We start from the raw sequence: 26197 nt of genomic DNA on the forward strand, positions 1-26197 counted from the left end.
TGTAGCTACCTGTGCATGCCATTTTCAGAAAAAAAAAAAACTTCAGTTAATTTTAAAATTGTAACCACGAGGGTTCCCTTGAGTCAAACACACTCCTGACATACTGACAGAAAACAGTGCAGAACAAGAGGAGTTTAGATGCTGCAAACACACCCACACACGGCCCACACAACACACAGTGACTAATTTAAAAATTATGCAAATAAAGGCTCGCTGAGGGAACTTTTTGACAACATAAAGCATGGCCTCGACACTCCCACTTCATTACTGAGTCTGTGGCAACAATGCAAACTGTCCTGAAACGGTTCTCATCGTTCCAGCTGTCTGCTGGCTACATTTCTATCAACTTTTGCAATTAAAATGTCATTAATGCTGTTTATCTGTGGGACTGGGTGCCAGCTTCAGGGAATTAACAATCATTAACTATCAATTAGCATTTTCATTAAATGTGTAAGCTTCCCATGGACGTACATTTGTTCTCCTATGCAGATCTGTAAAAGCTGTGGTGCCCGCGACTTTGCGCTGGACACTGGTGACCTAATTAAAACCCTGTCCGTCCCTATAGAGACAGCATGTGAAGAAATACGCCTTCCAGTGGGATTGATATGCATGATGACGGTCAGAGCAGGAAAGGACAACACAGAGTAGCATTTACAGACTTTAAAAAAAAAAATCCCACATGGGCGACTCCACTGTTGTCTGACGCCTTCACCAGCCAGCAGCTTCGAAAAGCTTTCCACCTGGAGCAGAAGCAGCAGGCTGTTGGGACGCCCAGTCACCTTGGCTGTGCAAGGAGAAAGTAGTTACCTCTCTAGAAGTGTCCTGATTTATGCGCAATGGCAAAAAAGAACGTGAGGAGACAAAAGGTAATAGTAGGAGAAAATGGTGTAAGTGAAACACGTTTAATGAGCTAAAACTCATTTTCTCTCTTAAGTAATGAGATTGTGTCGGGTTTCTTTTCACAGCCACCTCGTTGGGACAATCACCAAGGTGAGCTCATCTCCTCTCTACTTGCTCTCTGTCTTGCTGTGCAGACTTTATTATTCACCGAGCAGAGCACATCATTAATGCATGAGATACGATGAGTCAAGTGGCCAGAGGGAAATAATGAGTGCAAGGTGAAAGACTCAAGCAGACTGCACTGATAAAACACAACAAAACAAAACAAGAAAAAAATCAATTGGATTTTACGTTGCAAAAAAGCAAAAGTTTGCCTTGAAATTATTCAGTCATGCGTTTATTAGAGTAACACTTGAAATGTACAAAAAAAAAAAAAAAGTTGACATGACTTTTATGTATCCAACAGGGGGCAGCAGTGATGCACATTAAAACTGTACATTGAAGAGTTATTAAAAAAAAAATCTTCTACAAGAAGAAGAAGAAACTAGACATTTTGATACTGGTTAAGTAAGTGTTGTCAGGTTTCTTATAGCTGTGAAATACTAAAGAGACCTTCTGGAAGATTATGCAAATTTTGATGGAAGGAAAGAAAATACAGCAATGCTACACAACTAGAGTGCATCACTGCCCGTTTCCTTCCTTATTTCTGTTTATTTGTGCAAATCAATAATGCTACACTTCCAGAGAGACAGAGTTTTTTTTAAATCCTTGATTAATTGTTTTCAAATGGCACACTTATTTAGTTTCTATTCATTCATGCGAGGAAAATATACAAAATTTATTTTGTTGTTTCAAACAGCAACTCCAGACACTTTGTAATGACATGCTTGAGTTTATTAGAAATATGTTTTATGACACTAGTGCAGTAATTCCCAACTCAAGTCCTCAAGGAACACTATCCTGGACATTTTAGTTGTTTCTCTGCTTGACACACCTGATTTGAGTGATTGAGTGATTAACAGGCTTCTGCGGAACTTGAAGACCTGCTGAAGAGCAGAGGAACAACTAAAACATGAAGGATAGTGTTCCTCGAGGACTGGAGTTGGGAATTACTGCACTAGTGAACTTGTTCATAAATGATGGTAGGACGGAGCAGGAGATGGATCGAAGGTTTGGGGCCTCGTCTGCAGTAAGGAGGGCGCTGCTTCGGTCTGTCGTGGTGAAGAAAAAGTTGAGTTAAAAGGCGAAACTCTTAATTTACTGTTCTGTCTGCGTTCCTACCCTCCCCTATAATCATGAGGTTTGAATCATGACCAAAATAACAAGATCTCAGCTGAAATGATCTTCCTTTACAGGGTGGCTGGGCTCAGCCTTAGAGATAGGATGAAGAGCCTGAAGTAGAGCTGCTGCTCCTCCTTATCAAAAGGAGTCAGCTGAGGTGGTTCAAGCATCCAATTAGAATGCCTCCTGGAGGGCCTGACCCACTGGGAGGAAATCCTATGGCAGTCCCAGAACTCACTGGAGGGATTATATATTTTAACCTCTCTGGTCTGGGAAAGCTTTTGGATCCCCCAGGAGGAGCTGGAGAGTGTTGCTGAGGAGAGAGATGTCTGAGTTTCCCTCCTGGACTTGTTGCCCCCTTGACCCGACCATGAATAAGCGGTAGAAGATGGATGGATAGATGTTTTCTGACCAAGTGATACTAAAGTACATTGTAAAATGTTTTGTTGCATACAAAAGTGAACTCTGTTAGTGTGTTACTGTTTTAATTTCTGTAATACTGGATAATTAGGAGTGACACATTAACGTGCCAGCTGCCTTGTGTTACTGTAGTAAACCAGCAGTGTCGGGGCCACTTCCAGACTGCAAGTGCATTTCATTCCCCAGATTTTTACAGTTTGAGGAAATTACTCACAATCTGATACAAAGATCAGTTCAAGGCCAGCTCAAAAAGGATCGATGACATTAGTACCTTGGTCATGAAACACCAAGTTTGGAGTTTTGAGAAAATCTATGAAAATCAAATGAAAAGATTGCCAATAATCTTTGAAGCCTTAAATGTTAGAAAGAAATAAAAATAACATTCATAAATGCGTAAAAAAAATATATATAATATTTGTCAAGCCTCTTTGTTAAGGTTTGTATACTAAATAGTTGAGGACACAAGTCTCTGCAGCTTTTATTTTGTGGGTCAAAAGTAGAAATACTTTAACCAATCAGAGTGCTCACTCAAAGCATGTGATCAGGCTTATATTGTATTGTTGCAGTGCCACATTATGGTGCAGGTAATGCTTGAAAGGCTGAGATTTCATGTATGACTCTCACATAGACCATGTTTTTTTCTAATCTTGTCAATTTTGGCTACAAGCAGATTTCTATTTGGTGTCTACAGAATTTTAACTTTTAACCTGGTTAATTAAGGGCTGCCCCCTACATTGTTCATTCAGAAAAAAAAAAGCACTTGGGAACATTTTGTTGTTAAAGGTCGAGAATAGTTAATGTGCTTCTGTGACACTTGTTGAAAACATGTTTAAATTGGTTGAATAGGATGAAACATAATAACATTTGAAAATCACCACTCGACTATAATTAAATCTGAAATACCAAGTGCCCAGTCTTTTAGAAAAAAACAAACAATATTTTACTTTTTTTTTTGTCTAAAGAACAACTAAAAAACCTGACCTGATTTCCAGTAATAATTTAGGAACAATGTGGCTCTGATCTACTGAAAAAAAAGTCCTCTAAGAAGATTCTGAGACAGTTTAAAATTGATTTCAGCTCCAATCAACACAAAACTAAAACCAACATTTTCATCCCTTTTTATTAATGCCTCCCTCTTTAGCAAGCAAGTGTTGATTATGTAGTAATTTTAAGCCCCGCAGGCTGCGACACAAACAGAGCGATAAACAGAAACAACCCCAAGAACGAGCCTCTCGATGTAAACAGTCATCGAGCTAAACATCTGTGGGGCAAGAACGAGTTGAATCAAAGCGACGTCTTTATCTTGGCACGCCAGATCCCAATAAACAGCTGTTTCCTCCGGCCACGGCACACTGCAGGATGTGTTAGTATCACTACTGCCTCCATAATCAGACAGCCGACAGACGAAAGGACACCCGAGGCAGTTTGGACTCTAACATACAGCCGATAGGACTCTTGAACGTATCTCCTTGTTTTAAACTTTGCCTATAATTTCTTTCCTCCGTTTAGTCTTTCTTTTTTTTTTTTTTCCTCTGCCTGCACGCTTCAACACACGAACGCGCATTCACGGATTAAGACAGCGAGAGGATATTCAAGCCTGGGAGATTATTTGCCAACCTTTCACCCCTCCGCACCCAATCTGCCAGAGAGTGGCAGGCAGAGCTTAAAGACCTCATTTCTCCTTGGCAGCAGGCTGAGCCTCAGCTTGACCTTGGCCAGAGGACAGCTTGAGTCATTAGCATGGAAAATGTTGTGCCTCGCAGTCTCACCGGTCATTGTAAACATTACACAAACTGGCACAGCTTCTAAGCTCCCCCTGCAGATGCTTGCATCACCACTGGGCCAGAGCCAAATCTATTCACGGGCTTACAGATGCAGATTTTGAAAAGGGATTTATTCTCTAATAGAAACGGAAAGGGCTTCAAGTATATCCACAAAGCTAAAAAAAAATAAACTCAGATACAGTTTGGACGTAAAATATTGGCTGCAAGTGATGCATTTTGGGTTGTGGGCACCCAGAAGTTATCTTTATAAAGGTTTATTAGATATAACTTTTTAACCATGAGGATTACTCAGCTGTTATCACTGCCTGCACTCTTATGGTTTCAGGCTTTGCACCAGAGGTTGGTGCCTCGCTGCAAATTTAACTTGGTTTGCACCGACACCCTGTCACTACCTCTATCTCTATATCTGTGAGCCTGCTGCTCCCATCTTCTTCTTTGCTCTGTTATTATAATCGTTCTGCGCTGGAGCAGCGTGTGCAACCTGCGCCGCAGATATAAATTCATTAGCTGAAAGCTAACACTAGCCCCGATCCCGGTTTATACGGCGAGGCACACCGGTGAGCTTTGATCGGTGGTGTTGATGCTTAGAGAGGAACTGTGGCATCTACATCACAATGCACAACAAACACACACAGCCACTGAGTTAATGTAAACAGCTAATGTAGAACATTAATTCATTTTTCAGGCTGTGTAACGCAAAAGCAAATTAAGGGAATATTTTATTTTAGTTTGCCTGCAGCAAAAAAATGTGTTACTTGTCAAAAATTCTAATGGGATTCATAATCTCACTTGTTGCTTCGCAGCTGCATATAACATAAAAGAGACAGAAAAACACTTTGAGAAATTCTTTTTTTTTTTAAATAGATTCAAGGTACCAACCTAAAAAATACCAATATGGCTACTGCTAGCAGTGGTTATCTTAGCCTAGTAGATTAAAAATGGAGTTAAAACCATGTGGCAAAACCCTCCTCTAAATGTAAGAGTTCAGAACATATTTTAGCAGAATAAAGAACAAGGCATTAGCTCATTAAATAGGATTTGCAGAACTGTCGAAAAGCACAATTCCAGTAAAATGAATGTTTATATGTGCAATATGGAATATTTATTTCACTAGACTGAAAATCTTATAGAAGCAAAATAACCTATTATTCAAAAACAGAATATAAAATAAAGTTTTGGTTGCCCTGTTACATTCTGACAATCACATTCCATTTTTAAACACAGATTCTTCTAATTTATTACACAGAAATAAACCCATTTCATGCTATAAGTTTCCTATCCAGCATAAGGAAACCTCACCGAAAAGGTTATACTTTGGTAATAATTATACCATGTCTGATTGCATTACCTTCATACAGCCAATCAGTGAGCCCGTTGAAGATGACACCTTCTTTGCCAGTAGACACCAGGCGAATTGAACGGCTCTCCACTTTGGACCGATAGTAGATGTTGTTCTCAAAAATGAATATCTACAAAAGCAAAAAAAAAGAGAAAAAGGACGAGCCATATTTAAACCATGGAGCAAACCTGCAAAACACTTGATTTCAAAGGAACGCTTGTGTTGCTGATGTGCCATTGTGCAATTTGCATATTTTCAGCTCTAAAAGTACAAGTTTTTTTCTTGTTGTTGTGTAGGTAAACTGTTGCTCTGTAGTTACGAGCTGTTGCAGTTTAATTCCACTTTTTTTTTTTCCTGACAGAATGTTATTTAACTTGTGGGCGAAATACATTAAAATATTGATTTTCTTTGCATTTGTGACACACAGACGTCAATGCCACATAAACAGAAGCAGCTTCTAATTAGACATAATCAATGATCCTGATGAAACGTACAAAAAAAAGAAGAAAAAAAAAAGAAGCAAGCCTTTTTAATGTCTGACAAAACAACAAACCTCGGGACACATTTTTGACTTTGATGCTGCCCCTCAGGCCTTTAGGGCTTTCAAGATAACTAAAGGTCAGGTTTTTCATTACGGAGAACAATCAACACCTACGGTAAACAAAGTAGGGCGGGTCTACTCTTTGGGACTTTACAGCTTTCATGTCACACAGACATCAATGATGTTTTTTTTTAGAGAAAAGAACTAATCTGGTATCACAAGGATTATGGAATCTTCTGGCCCAAAGCAAATACCTGAATAAGAAGCAAAACACGTTGAAGAAACAAAGAACATCAATTTGTCTTTGACTGAATTTGTTAAGATTATCAAATATTCACCTTTTATGTGGTACACCTCCGCATATGAAAAAGTCTAATATTCTTGTTTGTTTTTAAGCTTTTTTTTTTTACTTTTTATAAACAGTACTTAAAGAACTTCAATGATTCATTTGTGTCCTATATAATGCACCTCAGCAACATGACATTTACTGTAATATCCATGGTGACAAATTAGCCCAGTAAAGGTTTCTCCAGCAAAGTCTGCATCTTTAAAAGAAAAACAAAAAAAAATTGTCACTATTAATTTTTTTCAAGCAGGTGCAAGCTGTTGACCTCATGCGCTTCGGTGTCACTTCGATGCACACGGAGTCCCGGCGCAGGAGCCAATCTAGGCCAGAACACAGAGAGCCAACCTGCCCCTGTTCTCGGAGGAAAGATAAAAATCTGCTCTGAGAATATCTGGAGCAGATAAAAACACAGTCTGAGGAGTTGTTTGGACTACTGAAAAATGAAAACAAACTCTGATGCTATTGATACTACTCACAGCAGTAACTTTTCTCTTAAAATCCATTCCAGCTTTGATCGCCAGAACGACCAAAATGATAAAAATCTGAACACATTTCAAATCGACCTTGTGGCATATGGTATGTTGGAAACCCAAAATTAAAATAACGAAAGTATAAAGAAATAAGTCTCTCTATAATACCAATGAATAGCCAAGCATCACAATGCTACAGATTATTTTACAATATTTTAGGCTGTGATATCAGACAGTCTTTGTTCTCCTCACAGCCAATCAGAAACAGCTGACCAAATTAGAAATATTCTGCCTAGAACACTGAGGTTCTTTGACTTAATTAGTTACTTTGGATTCAAGGTGGCACACACACATCAGTCTGTGTCACACTCACCCCAAATAGAGTCACAGATTCAATTTGGCCTAAACCAGAACAAGCATGGTGGTATGAAACTATTGCTTAATGTATATTTTTAGCAACATTGCTTAAGAAGTACAAGATTTTTGGTCTGGATCAGAATCACTTTAGACAAAATGCTAAAATTCAAAAACTGGCTGAATGTTCCTGGTTTACAGCAATCAGCCAGTAACATATATAGAGCATATCAAGCATTTATTGTTCGCTAAAATAAGGAGATGATCTTCCAGTTCATAAACTTTTCACCTTTTTTTAAACTGCACTGGAGTAAACTAAAAGAAAACACGACAAATAAATACAACAAAAAGGTTTTTAATAAAACATTTGTTGCCAGAGTAAGCTGTATCAGAATTGTGAACCAATAACAGAATAATTTTTCTTCATTAAAATGGTGTGTTTAATTTTTCACGTTTGGCAATTAATATCACTTATTAACAAGGAAAGAAGAGGGATTTTGTGAATACCCCTAATAATGGCTAAAAGATAAATTTTAGTCAGAACATTAAGATTACATTACAACAACACTGCATTGCACCAGGAGTCTCATCTGTTTAGGAAACTGCCCATTTTAAATCAACCAAAGTCTTATTCAGTTAAAGGCCACTAAGCTTTAGTTCAATATCTGTAGAACTGAGTTTTAGCCAATTTTGTGTTTTCTAAGGTTGATTAGCTGTAGTGGAACATCCTGAATCAGGTTGACTTGAAAATTTACCTTCAGTCATTACTTTTTGAGACTTTCAATAAAAATCCATCCATTGATTGTTATGATTTGACCAACAAGCCTGCAAACGAGCTGACTAAGAGCTTCCCACACGCTTTAAAAGCAGAGAACAGACATTGCACTCTTCAGTGGTTTGGACGAAGCCCGTGTTGCAGTTTCTCTCGCTGTTCATCTCTCAAATGTAATACAAGACTTAGGCCTCCTGAGGCTACAGTAAGCATCCATACTTGTGTGAATGTGTGTCAGCTCCATGTTGAAGATTAGCCTCCTACAGTGAGCAAAAAATCTATTCACTGGAGGATTTACTTTCTACAGTATGGAAAAAAAAACTGAAAGAACTGTCTTTGTGCTTCGTTTTTAGATTATGATGCCACATCTCTTTCAGAATACACTGACTTTTCAGCTCAACAAATGGCCTAACATGTGGCTGGACAGCTGTGTTTGTGTACAAACATGTATTAGAGCACTCTAAATAGGGAAGTAAAATGAGGTTTAATCAAGTGCATGAGAGATTTGGGAACAGGATAGCAGGTGGGGTGATTTACATAGATTAGAGCGAACGTTTGACAACACAAGCTTTGGCGTGTCATCTGTGTGGTCCTTTTCTCAGCTAATGGACATCCCTCTCTTTAACCTCACTCTCCTCCACAGAAGACGCGTGAACCTTCAGGAAAACCAGCTGCTCCGACTCATGCGAACATAACTCAGCTGCTGGAAGTGAAACCGCGCCGTGATTGATGGTGGAAAACTTGAGGCTACATCAATCCATCAACTGTGTTAATTAATCCACTGATCTGATAACAGGTAATTAATGGCATTTTGCTGCAGGATGTAATCACTTACATTGCAACTGCCCTGCAAACCAGCACACTGATGCTCATTAATGCTCCAACAGATCTGATAGTGGGATCAGGACGAAGATAGATGACAGCTCATCTTGGAAGAGTTCTACTGGAACACTTGGTTTACAAACAATAAACACCTTTTTTTTCATATTTACTGAAAACCTTAATGAATCATCAGAACTCGAATATATGAGTTATTTTAACAAAGCACCATGATCTGTATCAGTTCAAAGTATTGTTAAAATATAGCTGAGAATGAAATGTTTAAAGTACACAACCACTGTGCTATAATTTAACACAAACAGGTCAGTTAGTGAATCTAATAAAGCTCTAATATGATGTAAGTCAAATGTCTTGAACTGGTAAACTACGTGAACAAGTTCTCTTTATAGGATCTTTAAGGTAGTCATTAATCAATAACAAATCGATTACTTGAAGTCAATAAAAAACCCTACAAGGTGTCAATATTGCAGGTCAGGGATAAAACATTTCTGTTTGTCCTTCATTGCCTCATATTTACTATATGAATAAGGAAAGCTTCAACTTAAAAAAAAAAAGGTTTTCAGACTAAAGTAAAAGAGACATAAATAAGATATTTCAGCCTCTGGGATTTTCTGTAGTTCTTTTTATTTACCTTGATCATTTTTTAATACTCAAATTGTTTTATGTTTTGTTGTATCGTCTTCATTGCTGCTGTTACTGAGCGTCTTTGTGTTTTAGATTTGCTTGTTTTCCAGTTTTTCATCATTGTTTTTCCTCAGTGATCCCTGGCACCAGCTCATTTCTCACCTGTCCATCATCTGCTAATCAGATCATACCGTGTGCCGGCGCCGTTTTATCCTTGGTTCACTTGGGCCAGTTTTTTTTAGGCTTTCCCTCAGTGTTCCCATCCTGATTTAGTGTATTTATGTTTTTTTTTTTGTCTTCGGTGCTTCCATTTGATATGTTGGGTTTACTTTCTGCTGTCTTGGCGGACATTTAGTTCATTAAAAAATTTGTTTTATTTAGTACCGTTTCCATAGTCTGCAAATAATTGACATTTTTATTTATAATGTCAGGTGAAATCTTTTTATGTAAAGAGTTTAAATGTGTTAAAACCTCTTTTTTGTGGGTTTTTGCAGAAAGCTTTAAACCCTATGAATTTCCATTTAAATAAACCTCTTCCACTGTTCCATTTGTATGAACTCTCTGTTTGACAAAAGTTTACAAATAAAAACTACATGACCTTACCTAGCAACCATTACCAGTAATCATTTCAATCCTACCTTATTTAAAAGCAAAGCAGATATAAGAACACTTCTATTGCAGCCTCATCATCCACAGACTTGTTTTTGTGTATATTTGCCAAAAAGTTAGTTATTATGTTTAATGTTTAATTATTATTTTATGTGAAGTGTTTTAGGCCAACTTTAAGATTTTAATCCACCAGCTAAAACTGCACGTTTCTCCTCTTAAACTACCTTAATGTCTCTATCTCTTTCCAGCCCCGATGATGAGATTACAGTGACAGTAAAAAATGTTAAATGCATAACCTTTTTTTTACTCTGGTGAGGTAAATGACTTGATTTTAAATGACAGAAACAACATTTTATATTTTTCATGAAATAAGGCTGATAAAAAAAGTTTTATATAATTGTGGTTTTCTGTAAGATCATTCTAAATACCACAAGCTTGAACTGAAGGCTGTTGGCGACAGGTGTTAGCATCTTTTAGCTCAGTTTAGTTTGAAGCTCAGAACCTTGGATTACCTCTGCTGTACATCAAGACAGAAAGACTTTTTTTTAAAAAAGGAGTTTGGTTTGTGAACTCCTGTTCAAATCAAATCACCAACATTGCGAATCGTAAAGACAAGAAAAACAGAATTATTGTTTTTCCATTACTCTGGTGCACCCTGTCTCTTCTTCAAACTTTAAATGATAAAATCTATAAAATGCCAGTTTCTGGCATTGTGTTTTTATAAAGCTTTATTTCCTTTGCACAGATTACAGTCCCAGGTAACTTAAAAAAGGAGAAAAACCTTTGCAAACAATGTTTCCAACAGTCGGTGGGATAAAAATGTTCCTCCAAACAGATCTTAAATATATTTACCATTTAATTAACTATTATTTAATTAGTTAGTTTATTTAGAAATACCTTTTGTCAAGCCTGTACCAAAATGCCACTGATTTTTAACTATTTGTAAATAAATAAGAAACACCAATTTCTACAAGAACTTTAATAGGGACTAAATTTTGCCTTTACAGTTTGTTTTTAATTAATACAGCCAGCATCAGCTCCCTTTAGATTAGTTTCATCACCTTCTAAAACTGTAAACAACGGCATCTCTTTCCTTCTTGTTTGGACTTTACAGTGTTTATTTCTACTTTTGGAGGTTTTTTTTGTGTGGAAATATTATAATTTTAAAGCTGTTTTAAGCTCAATGATTTGTGAGAACACCGAAAGAAACAGCATGTTACCAGCTGCTGATCCTGAGGTCCCCAGCCAGCGAACTGCAGCTGAGCATTTCGCACCTCCGGAGGGTTCAGGTTCCACGTCTCCCTGGGGTGGAGAAACAGGAGGACAGTGAGAGACACCTGAACACAAACACAATGACTGTCTGCTTCCAGCAGCAGCAGAACAAGTGAAGAAACACGTGTGAAATTCTGTTTAGGTGTACCCGTAAAATACCAACAAGGTCTAACGGTGTCACCTCTACTTATTGGGGAAAGCACTGTACAGTGCGGGCTGCTGAAACACACTTTATGTCTGTCTGGAGCTGAAGATGAACAAGGTCATCTGCAGAGCTCTGTTTTTCCTCTCTCTCCCCTCTGGAATATTACCACTGGGTGGCAGCATGTAAATATATTTGAAGAGAGACAAACAGACACTGACCTGCTGGTCAAAGGAGAATAAGCTGTGAATCAATCAGATGAACCATTAAAAAATGATGTGTTGGTCATGAATCAAAAATAGATTCTCAAGAGTTAGATATGGAGCTGGATTAACTATATATGACTAAAATCTGGGGGCAGACTGCAGTGGATGCGAGACAACCCAAAACTCTCACAGAAGTCAAAGCACTGTGGTGAAAGAATGGGTGAAAAACCCTTTTAACCGAGATCTAAAAGCGTTTTAGCTGGCTGCCAGCTTATGATTCTTGACATATGAGGTGTTACAAAGTCCTGCAGGGTGCCTGCGCTTTCCCGTCAAACGCCTTTCCTTTTCTGTTAGTCTGAAAGGGAAAATGTGAATAACAGGAAATAAAATAAGCGCCTAAAACGTTTATGAAATCTGCCATCAACTTCATCTCTTCAAAAATGATCATCGCATTTTTGTGATCATTCACATTAAGAGGAATCTTAATAGGCCAACATTTACCCAAGGTTTACACCATCAGAGTGCCTAATAGAATCCTTTTTCAATATCATAGTTTTTGTCAAGCATTTGAGCAATATTTATTTATCTTTTTGAAACTACATATTCAGCACTTCCTTTCTTTTAGGTTTAATGAAAAGAAATTCAAAAATGAAGACATGCTCACTAGATTCAGGAACTTTATAGAACTTCAGTATTCTTTTCTTTTTTGCAAGCATTTAAAACTTCAACATTCAGATCATATTTGTTGTTTTTATCTTGGTGATTCGTATGATACCACATCATTAAAAAAGCCTCATTTGCGAAACAAAAAAGCTAAAAGACAATGATGCAAAACCACGTTTTTCAGTCAAATAAAATTAACAAAACTAATTGGCCTCTAAGCCAAACCACCCCGGAGGGAAGGTTATTGTTTTCAAAGCGGTGGGTCAGGGGTTTGATCCCCAGTCCTTGCAGCATGCCAAAATCTTTTGGTGCGGAACATTGATCCCCCACTGCCCACTAATACGCTTATTGATGAATGAGTGAGAACATGGAAGTGCTGTCTGTAGTGTGTAAAAATATACAGCAGAAAGGACCGTGTGTCAATGGGTAAATGAGGAACTTTGTAAAGGACTGATCATAATTTTTCCAGAAAAAGTCAGGTGAGACGTTCCAGGATTACGCAATAAAATACAACATAACTGGAACAATGCAGCTGCATGCCAACTTACGGAGTGTCCAGGCTGCAGATGATGTAGAAGGCCGTGTAGGAATACTGGTACACCTGGAAAGAGACGCAGCAAAGGAAATGCTTAAAACCACTTCATTTAAGCTCATTTGATTTAGAATGGACGTGTTTTATTGTTTTAATATTCTGTTAAGCTGAATTACTGAAGTGTTCAAAGTCCGCTGAGGTTACATTAAACAATCAGTGTTCTTTGATATTAATGAAAACACAGAATTAACACTGACAATATTAAATCCTTTTGAATGTGAAAATTAAAGAGAACGCTCTTCATGAATAATCGTGAGCAAACACCGGATAGAACCAGACTTTTTTGAGCTCCGACGTGAAACAGAACATGAAAGTTCAAATGAAATAATATAAGATTAGACTCTAAACCCAAATTGTTCCACGTTATTGTTTCTGTCATTTTCATAAAAATGTCAGAAGATTCAAAGGCACGTGGTCATATTTATTCAGTGATCTATGTGAAAGCAATTAGATTTTTGTCACGTTTCTTATTTTTCAGAAATTTACTTATTCTATCTTTACCTAAACTAAGATGTAGATTTGTAGAGTTTGACAGCTATGTGACCAAAATAAAGATGTCTTTGTTATGCGAATAGCAATTCATGTGATCTGTGCTACCAAAACCTGAACTCTTGTATGACCACTTGAAGTATGATTTTTTTTTAAAGTTCCAGTTATAAGAACTCATTTTTGCACCAGTTCAGTGTTCAGTGTTGTATCAGAATGTTTTTTTTAGGGGTCTACTGATACATCCATACATCCATACATCCAGCTTATACTTGGTTGACAAGGCAAGTTTTTAGGAAAACTTCAAAGATGAAAAATCCTGAAATATCCTGAAAAAGCCTATTAATCCTTACTTTTGCCACAAACTCAACTGACTGGCAAACCTCCTGTCTTATTTCTCACGAGTCTTTTCTGATCTTAGAACGGCGCTTCAACTATACAAAACCTTATAAAATCTCATTAAGTCTGTGTTATCTAACTAACTCAAGGGTGTCTGGGTTTATGTGAAAAGTCTGGTTCAGAACCAACATGAGTTAAAAAAATGAATCTATAAATTTGATGTCCTATGCCAAACTTTCGTGCAAAAATATAAGCTTAACTTTTTTTGCTGTATATCTATAAAAGTCAGAGCAAACAGAGTTTATTGGAAAAAAATAAAACATATCCATTCCTTATGTCTTCCTTTTGATCACAAGTTTGACTGATTTCTTACGAAAACATTTTACCTCAGGCAAGCAAAATAGCAAACTTAAAAAAATAAAATAAAATAAATAAATCCTTTAATGAAAATCCAAATATACAGCTACAAACATTCTACCTTAAAACTACGGGAGAAAACAGAAAATTGAAAATATGGATAAAAACAAACTCAAGCAGACACCCAATAGCTCAGATTCTGATATCTGTTCAAAGCTGCAAGTTCATCTGTGTTTGGAAAATAGGTCATGGAAATTCTCAGGACTGAATGAAACGGACATTCGAGTGAGACTCTTGTTTGATGTTTGGATTATTTTCATCATAGAGAGAAGCTGCTCGCACATGTATACGTTGCGATGAACACTCAGATTCTTTAGGCAGCTTCTGTTGGGTGCTGGAGGGGAGGCCACACCTCGGGAGTTTGATCGACTCTTTTCCTTTCAACTCAAACAGATTAACGAGAGGTTCAAACTTCATTTTCTTAGACTCAAATTGCCATGTGAACTCAACATTAAGCATCGTCAGTTTTTAAACAACATATGCAGGCAATATGGTCTCTACCTTCCACCTGTTTTCAGTACAAACAGTATATTAGAACATCTGATCTTGCAAGCTGGATGTGACCCATCCAGCTTGTGTTTGTCTGAACTGCTGCTACACAAATAATGGGCCATCGTCAATGCTAATTTGGCCAGACAAAGTCATGCTGACTGCAACTGGATAGTGCTTTGTGAGAGAGTTTTCACCTCAACGAGAAACCATTACACAACCAATGTCGAAACAGGTACATTTTTGGGATGAGAACATCATGAACCAAACAAAGAATTTCTACAATAACGTCAATTTGTTATCGCTGATGTGGGTTTTCTTAAACAGCTGTAAAGTTAAGAATAGCGTATAGCCAGCATGCAGCTAAAATTTGCCACTCAGTTGCCCTAATATGATATTTGTTTGCATTTGTGCACAGCAGTCATTACCAGGCTGACAGACAAATTAGACAATTGTGCATTTTGATGACAGCTGTCGTATCTTTAAATCAACCCTGAAATACGCTGCGGAACAGATAATAATAACAACAATGTCACCCAAGTAACCATAATTGATACAATGTACATTCAATCTGCTCTAATCTGAGGATTATAAGAGAAAATCCATTATTTACTTTTTTTTTCTTTGAAATCTTTATTTTTTATATGATAGTCTTTTACATGGCCTTCTAATTCTGCATGTAAGTTATGTATTCATAAATACTTCAAAAATCCCATCTACATTTCTATTTGGAAGATTTGTATATGTATTAGTCTGAACATAGTACTTAGCATGAATTAGATTCCTACTGTATGTTATAAAGATAAACCATGCATGAATGTGTGACTGTGTGCTGCTGCAATGAGCGTAAATGAAAAAAAAGACATGTTATACAACAAAGAGATGCAGGTTTGGATGGATAATAAATGCACACGCGTTCCTTGCGACATGTTCTAGGTTGTCATAATATTCTCCATTCATCTCAGGCAATAACAGGAGATTATATTTCTGCAGGCATCTTTCACAGACTAACAACAGGAACAAATTCTCCCTACAGCATCTTGGTAAAGCAGAATAAAGAGGGAACACAAGCACCAGGTAGTTAAATGGCTCAATATATCTGATGCACCTATATTAGGAGCTGAAATGCTTTGATTCATATCTCACGGCTTTCGGAGCTCATGTAGTCATGGGGCATTTTATTCGAGAACGGCGCAGAAATGATAAATTCCCAGCCAATACTTCCTGCTCTCACTGTCGATCTCATCTGCCTCTCCGCCAGCCCGCGCAGCGCCGAGGGGCTTGTTTGTGTTTCTGCCTCCCCCCGCCGCAGTTCCGCTCAGCTGTGCTAGCCCCCCGCCACCGCCGTTGACAGGCAACAGTGTGCGACAGGCCCTCACTTCTTCGCCGTGATTACTTTCTCCTCCTCCCTATCTCCCCTCTGCCCCTGTTCTGCTGCAAGCCCCCCCCCATCTGTTTGAAGCGGCTGACATATTTGGCTGTCAGTTAGCTAATTCAAAACACAAGCAAACAAATGAGAAGCTCACCGGTGCAACGTTGTAGGCCAGCAGCACGTGCTTCATGTCAGGGGACACCTCATACTTGCTGGCTTTGTACATTTCCTGTGAATAAAAGGCAGATTTGTGAAAAAAAGAACAGGAAAAAAAAGATGAGCTCTCTAACCATGTGTGGTGTTTTCATTAAAGTAGTCCTTAAATGCCTTCCTTTGACAGATTGCTTGGCTTCCGAAGCAAATGGGGGTTGCATTAATCTTTGCACTACAGTTTGACAATTTGATGGCAGATGTAATGATGAGTGTCGTCACAGAAGCTACAGCAGTTTTGATGCAACATTTCTATCTTGATGTTTGACCCCATAACCAAACACCAAGTCTGAGTGAAATATTGCAACGTTTGATTAAGTTGTGTAATAAAAAAAGGTGCATGGAATTTGATTTGCTGACTCTAAAGTAAATCTTTATTTTGATTCACGGGCAGCTTTTTCTGTAATTATAAAAGAACAGAGATAAAGTTAAATAAGGAGAAAGGGGAAAAGGGTACGAGAGACTTACAAATTTCTTGTTATGCACCAAGATGGTTTGCTCATCCGTGTCAACGTTGTGCTTCACAACATCACCATCCCGGTTACGGTACAGTAGCTCATTATCTGCAACGAAGGAGAAGAGACAGAAACAAGAAGGGTGAGGGCAAAGTTCGTAAAACCATAAAAAAAAGAGAGAAATAATTAGGTAAGCAACTTTTTTCCCCAACTGTTTGAGCCAATTCTGTCATGCTCCAGCATCTCCTGGTGAACTCCCAGTTATTTCCAGGAACACACAAAAAAAAAGTTATATTTACTGAAGCGAAAAGGTTGGTTCCATCACTTTCTCTAATCTGGCTGGTAAACTTCAAAGTCAGAAGAGGTCTTCACCATTACCAAGCTTGTAGGTAAGCACTATTTGTACAGATTCTCAGCAAGCTGTCTTGCCTGCCCAAAGTACAATCAAGCAGCAAAAAGGCATATATGCAAATATGGACATATATGTGAGGATTAGATTGTTTCTTGCTGAACATTGTGTGGAATATATCTGTACTAAGGTAAAAAATGTAGTCAAACAGCAATTAAATGCATGCTTTCCTGGCTATAAAGTACCAAATATAAATCTGCTTTCCTGGTGTTTTCTAATGCATCTAGCTGTGGGTAGCCAAACAAAGCCAGATTTATAGAATTTGCACCAAGATTTATGCACTCCACATTTATCGTAATGGTATCAAGCTGTAAAAGTCCTTTCACAACTCGGAGTTTCACAAACTGACCAACTTACAGCTTTTACCTCAACTAGCTGCAGACACAAAATTGTGAGGAAAATAAGTAAATTTTAAGAATTGTGTCTGGGAATTTTCAAACACGGTCAAAAATCCTGCAACAAAGGAGTGAGGCCTTGTGACTCATGCAGGGAAACTGTAATGCTTCATGGACATTTTGAGATAGCTTGAAAACCTGCTTGCCAATGCTGTTTGCAATTTGTAACCAACAGTCACATCTAGTCAGACACTGACTTAACTGAGCACTTGAAAACATCAAACAATAGTTAAGAGATAAGTGCATTCTGTTTATGTCAGATAAGAAGTGATGTTTGTCCCTGCTGATGGGATTTCATTTCAAGTAACAAATGGTTACTTTAGGCTACTTTTAAGTTGAATCTGAAAAATGAGGGGTTGTATTTGACTAATTATTATCCTAAGATAAATAGCTGTTTAAATCTGCTTTTTTAACTTGAGTCATATTTCCAAATTGAAAAAGTCTGGTGTCAGAATAAGAAAGCGTTCATGTTTGCATTTATTTGTTTGTATGTAATGAATATTTTACTGATCTTCACAAAATCCATTAACTGTTGCATCATTAGGTGCAATCAGTCTAGAACCAACAGAAAAACACATATTTATAAATATGATATGAAGTACTTCAATAAAGTTTTAATGTAATCTTTTAACCCCATCCTCTGGACCATGCTCATATTGGAGTTGTGTGAAGGATCTCATGCAATGGTATTATTCTTTTAAGTAACTTATTTCTTGCCCAGGTGTCATCATTTCCCCCCCAAATGAGAGAACTTTCACCAAGTTGAACAAACTTACTTGATATTATTTGGTGGCATAAAAAAGCCATACTTCAGTATTTCTCAATATTACAGTTTTGAAGTGATAAGGCCCTGAAGGAAAACCTTGAAGGAAGCCATTATTCGACAGATGTATGAAGGTCCATGCAGCTGCTCATCCATCAGGCTTTTATCAGGAAAGGATACGTTTAATATGGCAACTGCCCCCTTTCACCTTCAATCTGTCTGTGCTACTGTGTCTTATTGCTCCTGTGATCCATAGGCACACGAACAACCACGCCATTTGGTGAGGTAATTAGAACCCAGAGATTGTTATGCAGAGTGCTCTCTATCTGCTAGCATGTCTAATTGTCCATTAGAGGTGACAAAATTACCATTACAATGGCATTAATGCAGAATGTGCTTGGGATTGCAGTTTCAAAGAGTTTTTGATTGGCATAGCCAAACTTCTTCCCAACTGCTTTTGTCTCTTTAGTAAAAACCACAAATAAGGGTGTAAAATGTAACTCCTTCATGGGGATAAATAATGGGGCATGGTTTGACTCTGTCTGACTTCTACATATAAAAAGGTGATTGCAAAGTTGGGGCTTGAATGGGTAAAAATAAATGGCAATAAATCAGTGGTCAGAGAAATGGACTTTACTTTGTTTTCATGGCTGAGCTTCGACCTAAACCACATCTCTTTAAGGCAACTGTTTCATCTTTATCTCTGCAATTTACTGATCCTCTACTTCTTTAACCACACGCCTCAAGACACCCAGAATATACCACAGATCTCTCAAATTCTTCCCATCACTGCCCTCACATAAGCTCTCCTGCTAAGCTCATCATTTTAGACCTTATCATCCCTCCTTCACCTTTTCAGCTTTATGTTTTCTTTTTTTTTTTCTTCCAAAGACATATTCTCTCACACTACCTAAGGCATTGTGTCTTCTCTTCTGGTCTCTCCCTTTCTTGCCCTTTCTTTTCCCTTTCTTCTACCTTCACTCACTGTGCATCAGCCCAGGGCACTGTTTTCTACTCTGATCTATACCTTTTCAAAGCAGTGTGTCTTATTAATACAGCCTCCTGCCCTGGGTGCAGCCATAACCCACCCTCACTACGGGGAGGCACAGCAAGCACCAGGCAGGGAGGCAGACAGAGAGGCACATATAGAGATGTGAAAGAGAAACTGAGGGAAAAACTCACAATGAGTTTGTTTGAATTATATTTTTTGGAACAGCCATTTACACTGAAAGTTGTCACCTGATGAATAATTCCAGTATGTTATAAATAGAGGCCTACAGCCTGAATCAAAAACTTGGTTGGTATGACTTATCTGCCATTTTACATGGCAATTAAAATACACAGTGATAAAGAATGAAAATATAATAAAACCTTTTGAAAAATACACTTAAGCCTTTCCTCTACTTTAAACCCCTAACCTATCACTATTGTTATTTTTAGATAAAAGGTTCTCACCAACAAAGCTTCAAATATGGACAAATAAAATAGATCTCATCAACAGCATGAAAATAACCAATTTAACACCAAATAAGTAGATTGTTAGTAATTTACCACTTTAATCTCGAAGCGTAACCTCCACATAAACCACCATTATGTGACTGTGATTGAAATAGCTGGTTTTTGTAAGTTGTGTTGTTAGCCAAGAGGTGAGGCAGGTTGCAGTGTTAAGTTCTGGATGAAATGGGATTTTTCTTGTCCGTTCCAGGTCATTTGTCCATGCCTGGGGCTGCAGATGATGACTAGTTTGATGGAAGTGACACAAGCTGTGGCAGAAAAAAAAATGTCTCAGAGTCTCCAATGTAACATAATTTTATCTTTCTTAAAATTTATTTTACCAGTCATTTTTCTGAAAATGCTGTAAAACATTCATAAAAATTATAGCATTCCTGTAACTAACAGCTTATCCTTTTAATTAATTATTTTTCCAATTAAAATGAATTTTCTCCTATAATGACAATAGTTTTTCAAGCTCTTTGGGCAGGATCTTGAAGGCTAAAGCCTATATCTGACTTTATAAATGAGCAAACTAACAAATGAAAAACAGGGCAAACAAATGAGCAAAAACCTTAAGTCTGAACTTGCTGACAGAACACAAAACCACCCATGGCACAGCCAACCTGCTCCTGGCCAGTTTTCACAGAGGAAGTCATTTATGTTTATCTGGAATGCCAATCACTGCTGCCTGCATGCTTCATTAATCTGTGACACTCCAGCTTTTCGTTTCTCTGTCAGGGTTCGAGTACAACTTTGCTGACTTATTTCTGCTTCATGGACTGAAAATTTTAGGAATACTGATAATTTCCTATCTCAATTTTGGTTCTCTTGGATTTTGTGTACCTCAAAGTATTATTTGTTCAAACACCAAATGTGCTGCTGAGAAAAATAGTGGGATCATAAAGTCATATAGCTTCAGATAAAAACATCCACTAATATCAATTGAGACACCTCTTTGAGACCATTGGCAAATATTCCCATACAAAGCTTCTTCCCTTCAGACTGTCCACATTGAAGTTCTGTAAACAAGTCTCTAACAAACAGAAATACCTAGTTCATTTACAGCAGCAAGTCTTAGTTTCTGTGCTATTTAAAAATCTTCTGCATTTCTGCATAAATATTGTATGACTCATAAATTCAAACCACTCTGAACCAACTTAAAGGATAAAGAAAATGTAATATTTATAATTGAGAAGTACTTTTAACTTGACCTTTCATTGGCTCAGAAAATATGATCTAAAAGTGCACGTCTATCATGGAAAATTACATAAAAGGTAATAGGTAATTTGTGACATTACAACAGGAATGCCCTGTTAGTTAAAGAACAAATACTGTAAGTACAGTTTATGCATCAAAAAATAGGCAGTTTTGTCTTTTTTCACCTAGTGGGTCTTTCACGGTCTTTCATGTGGCTTGCAATGGTTTTCTCTCAAATCTCCTCAGAGTGCCGAAAGCAGCAATCTAAACTCTCAATGACTTTGATTGTATCCGAGTTCAGACTTATCTCTTCAAAACTGGAAGTGGAGGTCACTGATCGAGTAGTTTACTATCAGCACTCCACATGTCACTTTTTGACCTGCAGTATTCTGATTTTGACTGGCTCCTGTACGGTTTAATACAGCACAAGACAATTTTCTTGCTCTTTCAGGTCAATTGATAACCTTGGGAAAAAAAAAAAAAAGCATGCATGTGCTCATAATTGAATAATTGGTGGGGCCAGTGCCGATAAAATAACAATTATGACAACAACAATGACAACAGAAAACACAACAAAGGTCTTGCTCTCTTGTTTGAAGTGCTCAGTTTATTGCTGCACAAAATAATTCTCTTCACACCTATGTCTTTGCAGAAGCATATGGACCTAGTCCACTAGATACATTTTTACTTGAAATGTAGGACAAGCGCAGATGTATTAATGAGGGCCACATTTCACATCTGATTGCATCTGTGAAAACTGTTTGTTCTTCACAACATGTGCAAAAGCAGAACTGGGCCAGAATGCAGCCACCACTGATATACCTGCCTTTGTCCTAATTTATTCAAATCAAAATGTATGCTGCAAAACAGGTCTGTTACATCCGTTATATTTTGACACCTAAAAAGTCTAATATGAAAGAAATTTATATGTCTAATTCTATTACCTGATCATGAACAAGTCAAGCACAAGTAAGGAACATAACTAAGCTTTGCAACTAATTGCAAGAGTGTAAATGGTTTTGTTTTGTTACATTTTACAGTTTACAAAAGGTATATTTTTAGCTGACCCTTTTCTATGTACCTGAGGAAGCATTACTAACCTGGCTGTCTTTAGAGTTGAAGTTTTTGTGGTTTTATAATAAAATTAAGAAAAAAATCTGCATGTTTATGCCATCTGGTTATCTAGTTATTTTTTGTATCTTCCAGATAAGAGCATGATTATTTTGTGGCTGACCCTAATTTAAAACGTGACAAAGTAAAGTCTAACCTTTACAGTTCAACTGATTGGACATGATCTTTACATTACACTTTAAGTCTTGCTACAACTAAAACATACAGTTATTAGCTTCTAAAGTTGGCCAGGAAAACCATACAGTATTAACATACTTTCTACTTCTTCTGTATAATAATTAAGGTTTGATTTTGGTGCAAGATAATGTAGAAATAATAGTTTGTATTTGCTGTGTAAGAGTTATTCTCATTGGTTGATCTGTAGCTGAAGACGTTTCGCTTCTCATCCGAGGAGCTTTCTCAATTCAGAAATAGAGAGTGTGGAGTTGAGCTTTTAAAGCTGAGATGTGATGTAAGCTGGATTGCTTGCAAATTGTTCTCACTCTCCTAACAATGGAGGCTCGTTAGAATCCTTGTTTGTCTGACTCACTGAGGGGCCACTCTTGTCACATGAGTGCAGGTGTTGATTGGAGTGAAACTGACTGGGGATCAGGCCTAAAGCTCCATTATATGTTTTTGAAAGCTGAAATCTGAGACCTCCTCCTCTGTTTAATGTTGGTTTCTCCTTTTTGACATAGATGGCTTCTTTTACCCCCCTCTCGAACCATCTGTCTTCTCGGTCCAAAATATGAACATTTTGGTCCTCAAAGGAGTGTCCCTTATCCTTGAGGTGTAGGTGGACAGCTGAGTCCTGTCCCGAAGAGGTGGCTCTCCTGTGTTGAGCCATGCGTCTGTGGAGAGGTTGTTTGGTCTCTCCAATATAAAGGTCTGAACATTCTTCGCTGCACTGAACTGCATACACAACTCCGCTCAGTTTGGTTTTTTGGTTTGGGTGTTTTGTCCTTAGGGTGGACCAGCCTCTGTCTGAGAGTCTTGTTGGGTTTGAAATGTACTTTCCCAGTACATTTCAAACCCAACAAGACTCTCAGACAGAGGCTGGATGAGAAGCGAAACGTCTTCAGCTACAGAATAGAAGTCCAGTTGTTTTTGTTTTTTAACTTTTTTTTTTTTTTTTTTTGAATTTACCATGGCCTGGATGACTGAGAATCTACACCAGCATATTGGTTGATCTATGTTCCAATAAAAACTGTAAAACTAAGTGAGTACAAAGTTGCTGTGGGTTGAATAAGCTGGCACACCACATACCAGTTGCTAAAAGTTTCTGTAAGAGTTTAGCAAGATTAAAACTTGTGTCACCAAAGTTGAGCACATATTCATAAAAAAACGTATTCATAAGAGTTGAGTCAGTAGGAGAAAGGTATCTATTTTCAGCATCATCCTCGCTGCTTAGCTTTCGATAAAAACCCATCCATTCAGGTGTTGCGCTTTGACGTTAGCAGCTATGGAGCTAAAGAGACTGATGAATTTGCCATGAGACACTTTGCTCGAACACTAGATTTTTTTTTTTTTTTGCTCCATTCTAGGTACTTAAAGGTTGAACAACAAGAATAAATTTCATCGCTTGTTTCTGTCAGTGCTTTCCTGAGAGACAGGAGAATTTCGCCGTGTGGGAAAAAAAAAGAAAGCCTTCTAGGATTAAGCATTGGATTATTGTGGTAAAACTATAACATGTTTGTTTCATAGAGACACATTGGACAGTTACAGTGTGTGTGGACAAATTAACTGTAGACCGATAGCAGAACTTCATTAAAAGATGAAGTTTATATATTTACTCATTTTGCATCATAAAAGCAAAGCTACAAAAAAGACAGATGGGGAGTGAAACAAGTGGCCATGTTGTCTCAAACTTAGCCCTTTCCAGCATTAGACAAGAGAGATTTCTTTCATCTTTGGAATACAAGGCACATCTCTATTGTTTTGTACACACAGACAAGAACCCACACTGACAAAACAAATATGCTTCTCTCGTTGTAATCACACCCATAAGTTCTGCTCAAAGTCACAGTGATGGCACTTTAACATTGTCCCAACTGGTCGATCGCTCCTTGAATGGCTCCCCCTTTATCATATTTAACAAACGTCAGAGGATTAAAAAAAAGGGGACTTTTAGAGCGGCAAACAAGAGGAACATGGTCATTAAAATGGCAAACAGCTGCTCAGAGAACCAGCATCGCGTCCCACAAGACAGGTTTCACCTTGGTGGGATGAAAAGGATGTTGATGCTGTGTCTGATTCAGAAGGAGTTTCTGTGAGATATCAGTCATGTCTGCTAACTGTGCGATTACCTAACCAGGCAGACTTAGTGAAAGCTTCTGAGCCTGATTAGAATACAGATGAAGAGTGCAGGCTGAGGCAATTTATAGTTTATTTTGGATATATCGCAGAGCCAAAGAACTGAAGGTGCTTTTGACTGCTTCCTAAATTCTAGTGATGAAAGAAACTGAAGCAACGCTACAACAACATTCAAAGCTCAAGAGATCAGCCAGGTGATCAGATTTATAGTTTTAAATAAACCCAACAGTTTAGTCAGGCGCTAAAGCTTTTTAGTACAAGAGCAACATGCAAAGTAGGTTAACAGAAAGTAAGTAAAATGTAGTGGAGCCAGGTTGGATTTTATTTTATCCTCCTGCTGTTCTCACCTATAAATACATTTATTAAAATCAGCATTTTACCAAAGAGCAGCTAAAAAAAAATCAAGCCTAACATCCATTTAAGTAAAAGCAACATTTTTCTTTGCTGCTTTCACTTTGACATTGGTATCCAAACACTTCATACAATCCATGTGATGATCGTCAATAGAAGATGAATTATTCTCAAATAGACAGTGAAAGCACACAAATTATGTTCGACATTCAGAAAGAGATTGTATTTTGCATGCAATGATTTTATTTTGCACACTTTGATTGTACAAAAAGGAATAGCACGCCAAAAGCTCACTTCCTGGAACTGACTGGATTAGTTAATGACAAACTTTTAAAAACATCTCCTGTGTGATCATAGTATCATAGTATGTGTTGTGGTTGACTCTCAGCTACTACCACAGCAAATTCTAGCTCAATATTTGTAAACATGACTGAGTTACAGACATTTTTGTGTTTGCTAATGTTGCTTAGCTGTGGAGGCCAGCTTGATTGGAGTTGACTCCAAAAGTTGATCACTTATAGATGTACAACCTGAGGGAGTTTTATTCAAATTTGTCCACTGATTCATGATATATTTTGCTAACATGACAGATAAACAAACACACACACACACAGGCAAAATCATTATTGTTTTTTTTTTGCAGTAGGTGATAATAACAACCAAAGGTCCAATAAGAAGTTAGAATAAATTTATATAAAGTTTCAAAATGATAATGGCTGCACAGGCAGAGTTTAGAATCTTAAAACCTTTAATACATCTAATGATGTCGAGTACTGGCTCTGTTTAAACTAATGCAACTAAAAATTACACCATTATGCTCAAATAAAAAGCCTAAAATGTGATCCTTACAAGTTCCCCAAGGTTATACTCAGTCTGTCTCAAGGGAGCTGATTGATACTCAGACTATCTTGGATAGGAATATAAAAAAGAACAAAATTTCAACCTCCAACCACAAAGGCTTTTATTGCAGATCTAAAAAGAACCCTGCAAGTGTGAAAGTGTAGTAAAAAGTGACACTCACAAACAAAAAAATAGACTTTTTAAGGATCTCTGTCCATCTTCTTCTACACTTTTGTTCCTCTCCTTGAGCGACACTAAAAGATTCACCTAACATATGCTGGTATCAAACATGGTACCAACAACAGTTCAGAAAAAGAAAAGATGAAACAGCGGAATGCTTTGTAAAAACAAGTGATTGCTGCTGGATGCAAGGATCGTTACAAACCCCCTTTAGCCACTGTACCTTTCTTTTATTTATACAAGACAAACTAATAATATTAGGTTGAGAGGATATTTTGTATC

The 26197-nt window shown here is 37.5% G+C and overlaps 1 protein-coding gene across 6 annotated transcripts in view; it reads right to left on the minus strand.

Moving 5' to 3' along the window:
* LOC108234705 (dipeptidyl aminopeptidase-like protein 6) overlaps positions 1 to 26197 on the minus strand; it is a 225726-nt gene that overhangs the window by 17904 nt on the left and 181625 nt on the right. For all 6 annotated transcript variants that reach the window (XM_025005488.2, XM_037973277.1, XM_037973278.1 and 3 more), the window contains 5 exons: positions 16877 to 16971; positions 16353 to 16427; positions 13052 to 13104; positions 11441 to 11522; positions 5674 to 5794 (listed from right to left, as the gene is read on the minus strand). In XM_025005488.2, the coding sequence (XP_024861256.1) occupies positions 5674 to 5794; positions 11441 to 11522; positions 13052 to 13104; positions 16353 to 16427; positions 16877 to 16971 (426 nt within the window). The remainder of the gene's footprint in view (positions 1 to 5673; positions 5795 to 11440; positions 11523 to 13051; positions 13105 to 16352; positions 16428 to 16876; positions 16972 to 26197) is intronic.

Source organism: Kryptolebias marmoratus, linkage group LG21, assembly GCF_001649575.2.
Source record: "Kryptolebias marmoratus isolate JLee-2015 linkage group LG21, ASM164957v2, whole genome shotgun sequence".
NCBI lineage: Eukaryota > Metazoa > Chordata > Actinopteri > Cyprinodontiformes > Rivulidae > Kryptolebias > Kryptolebias marmoratus.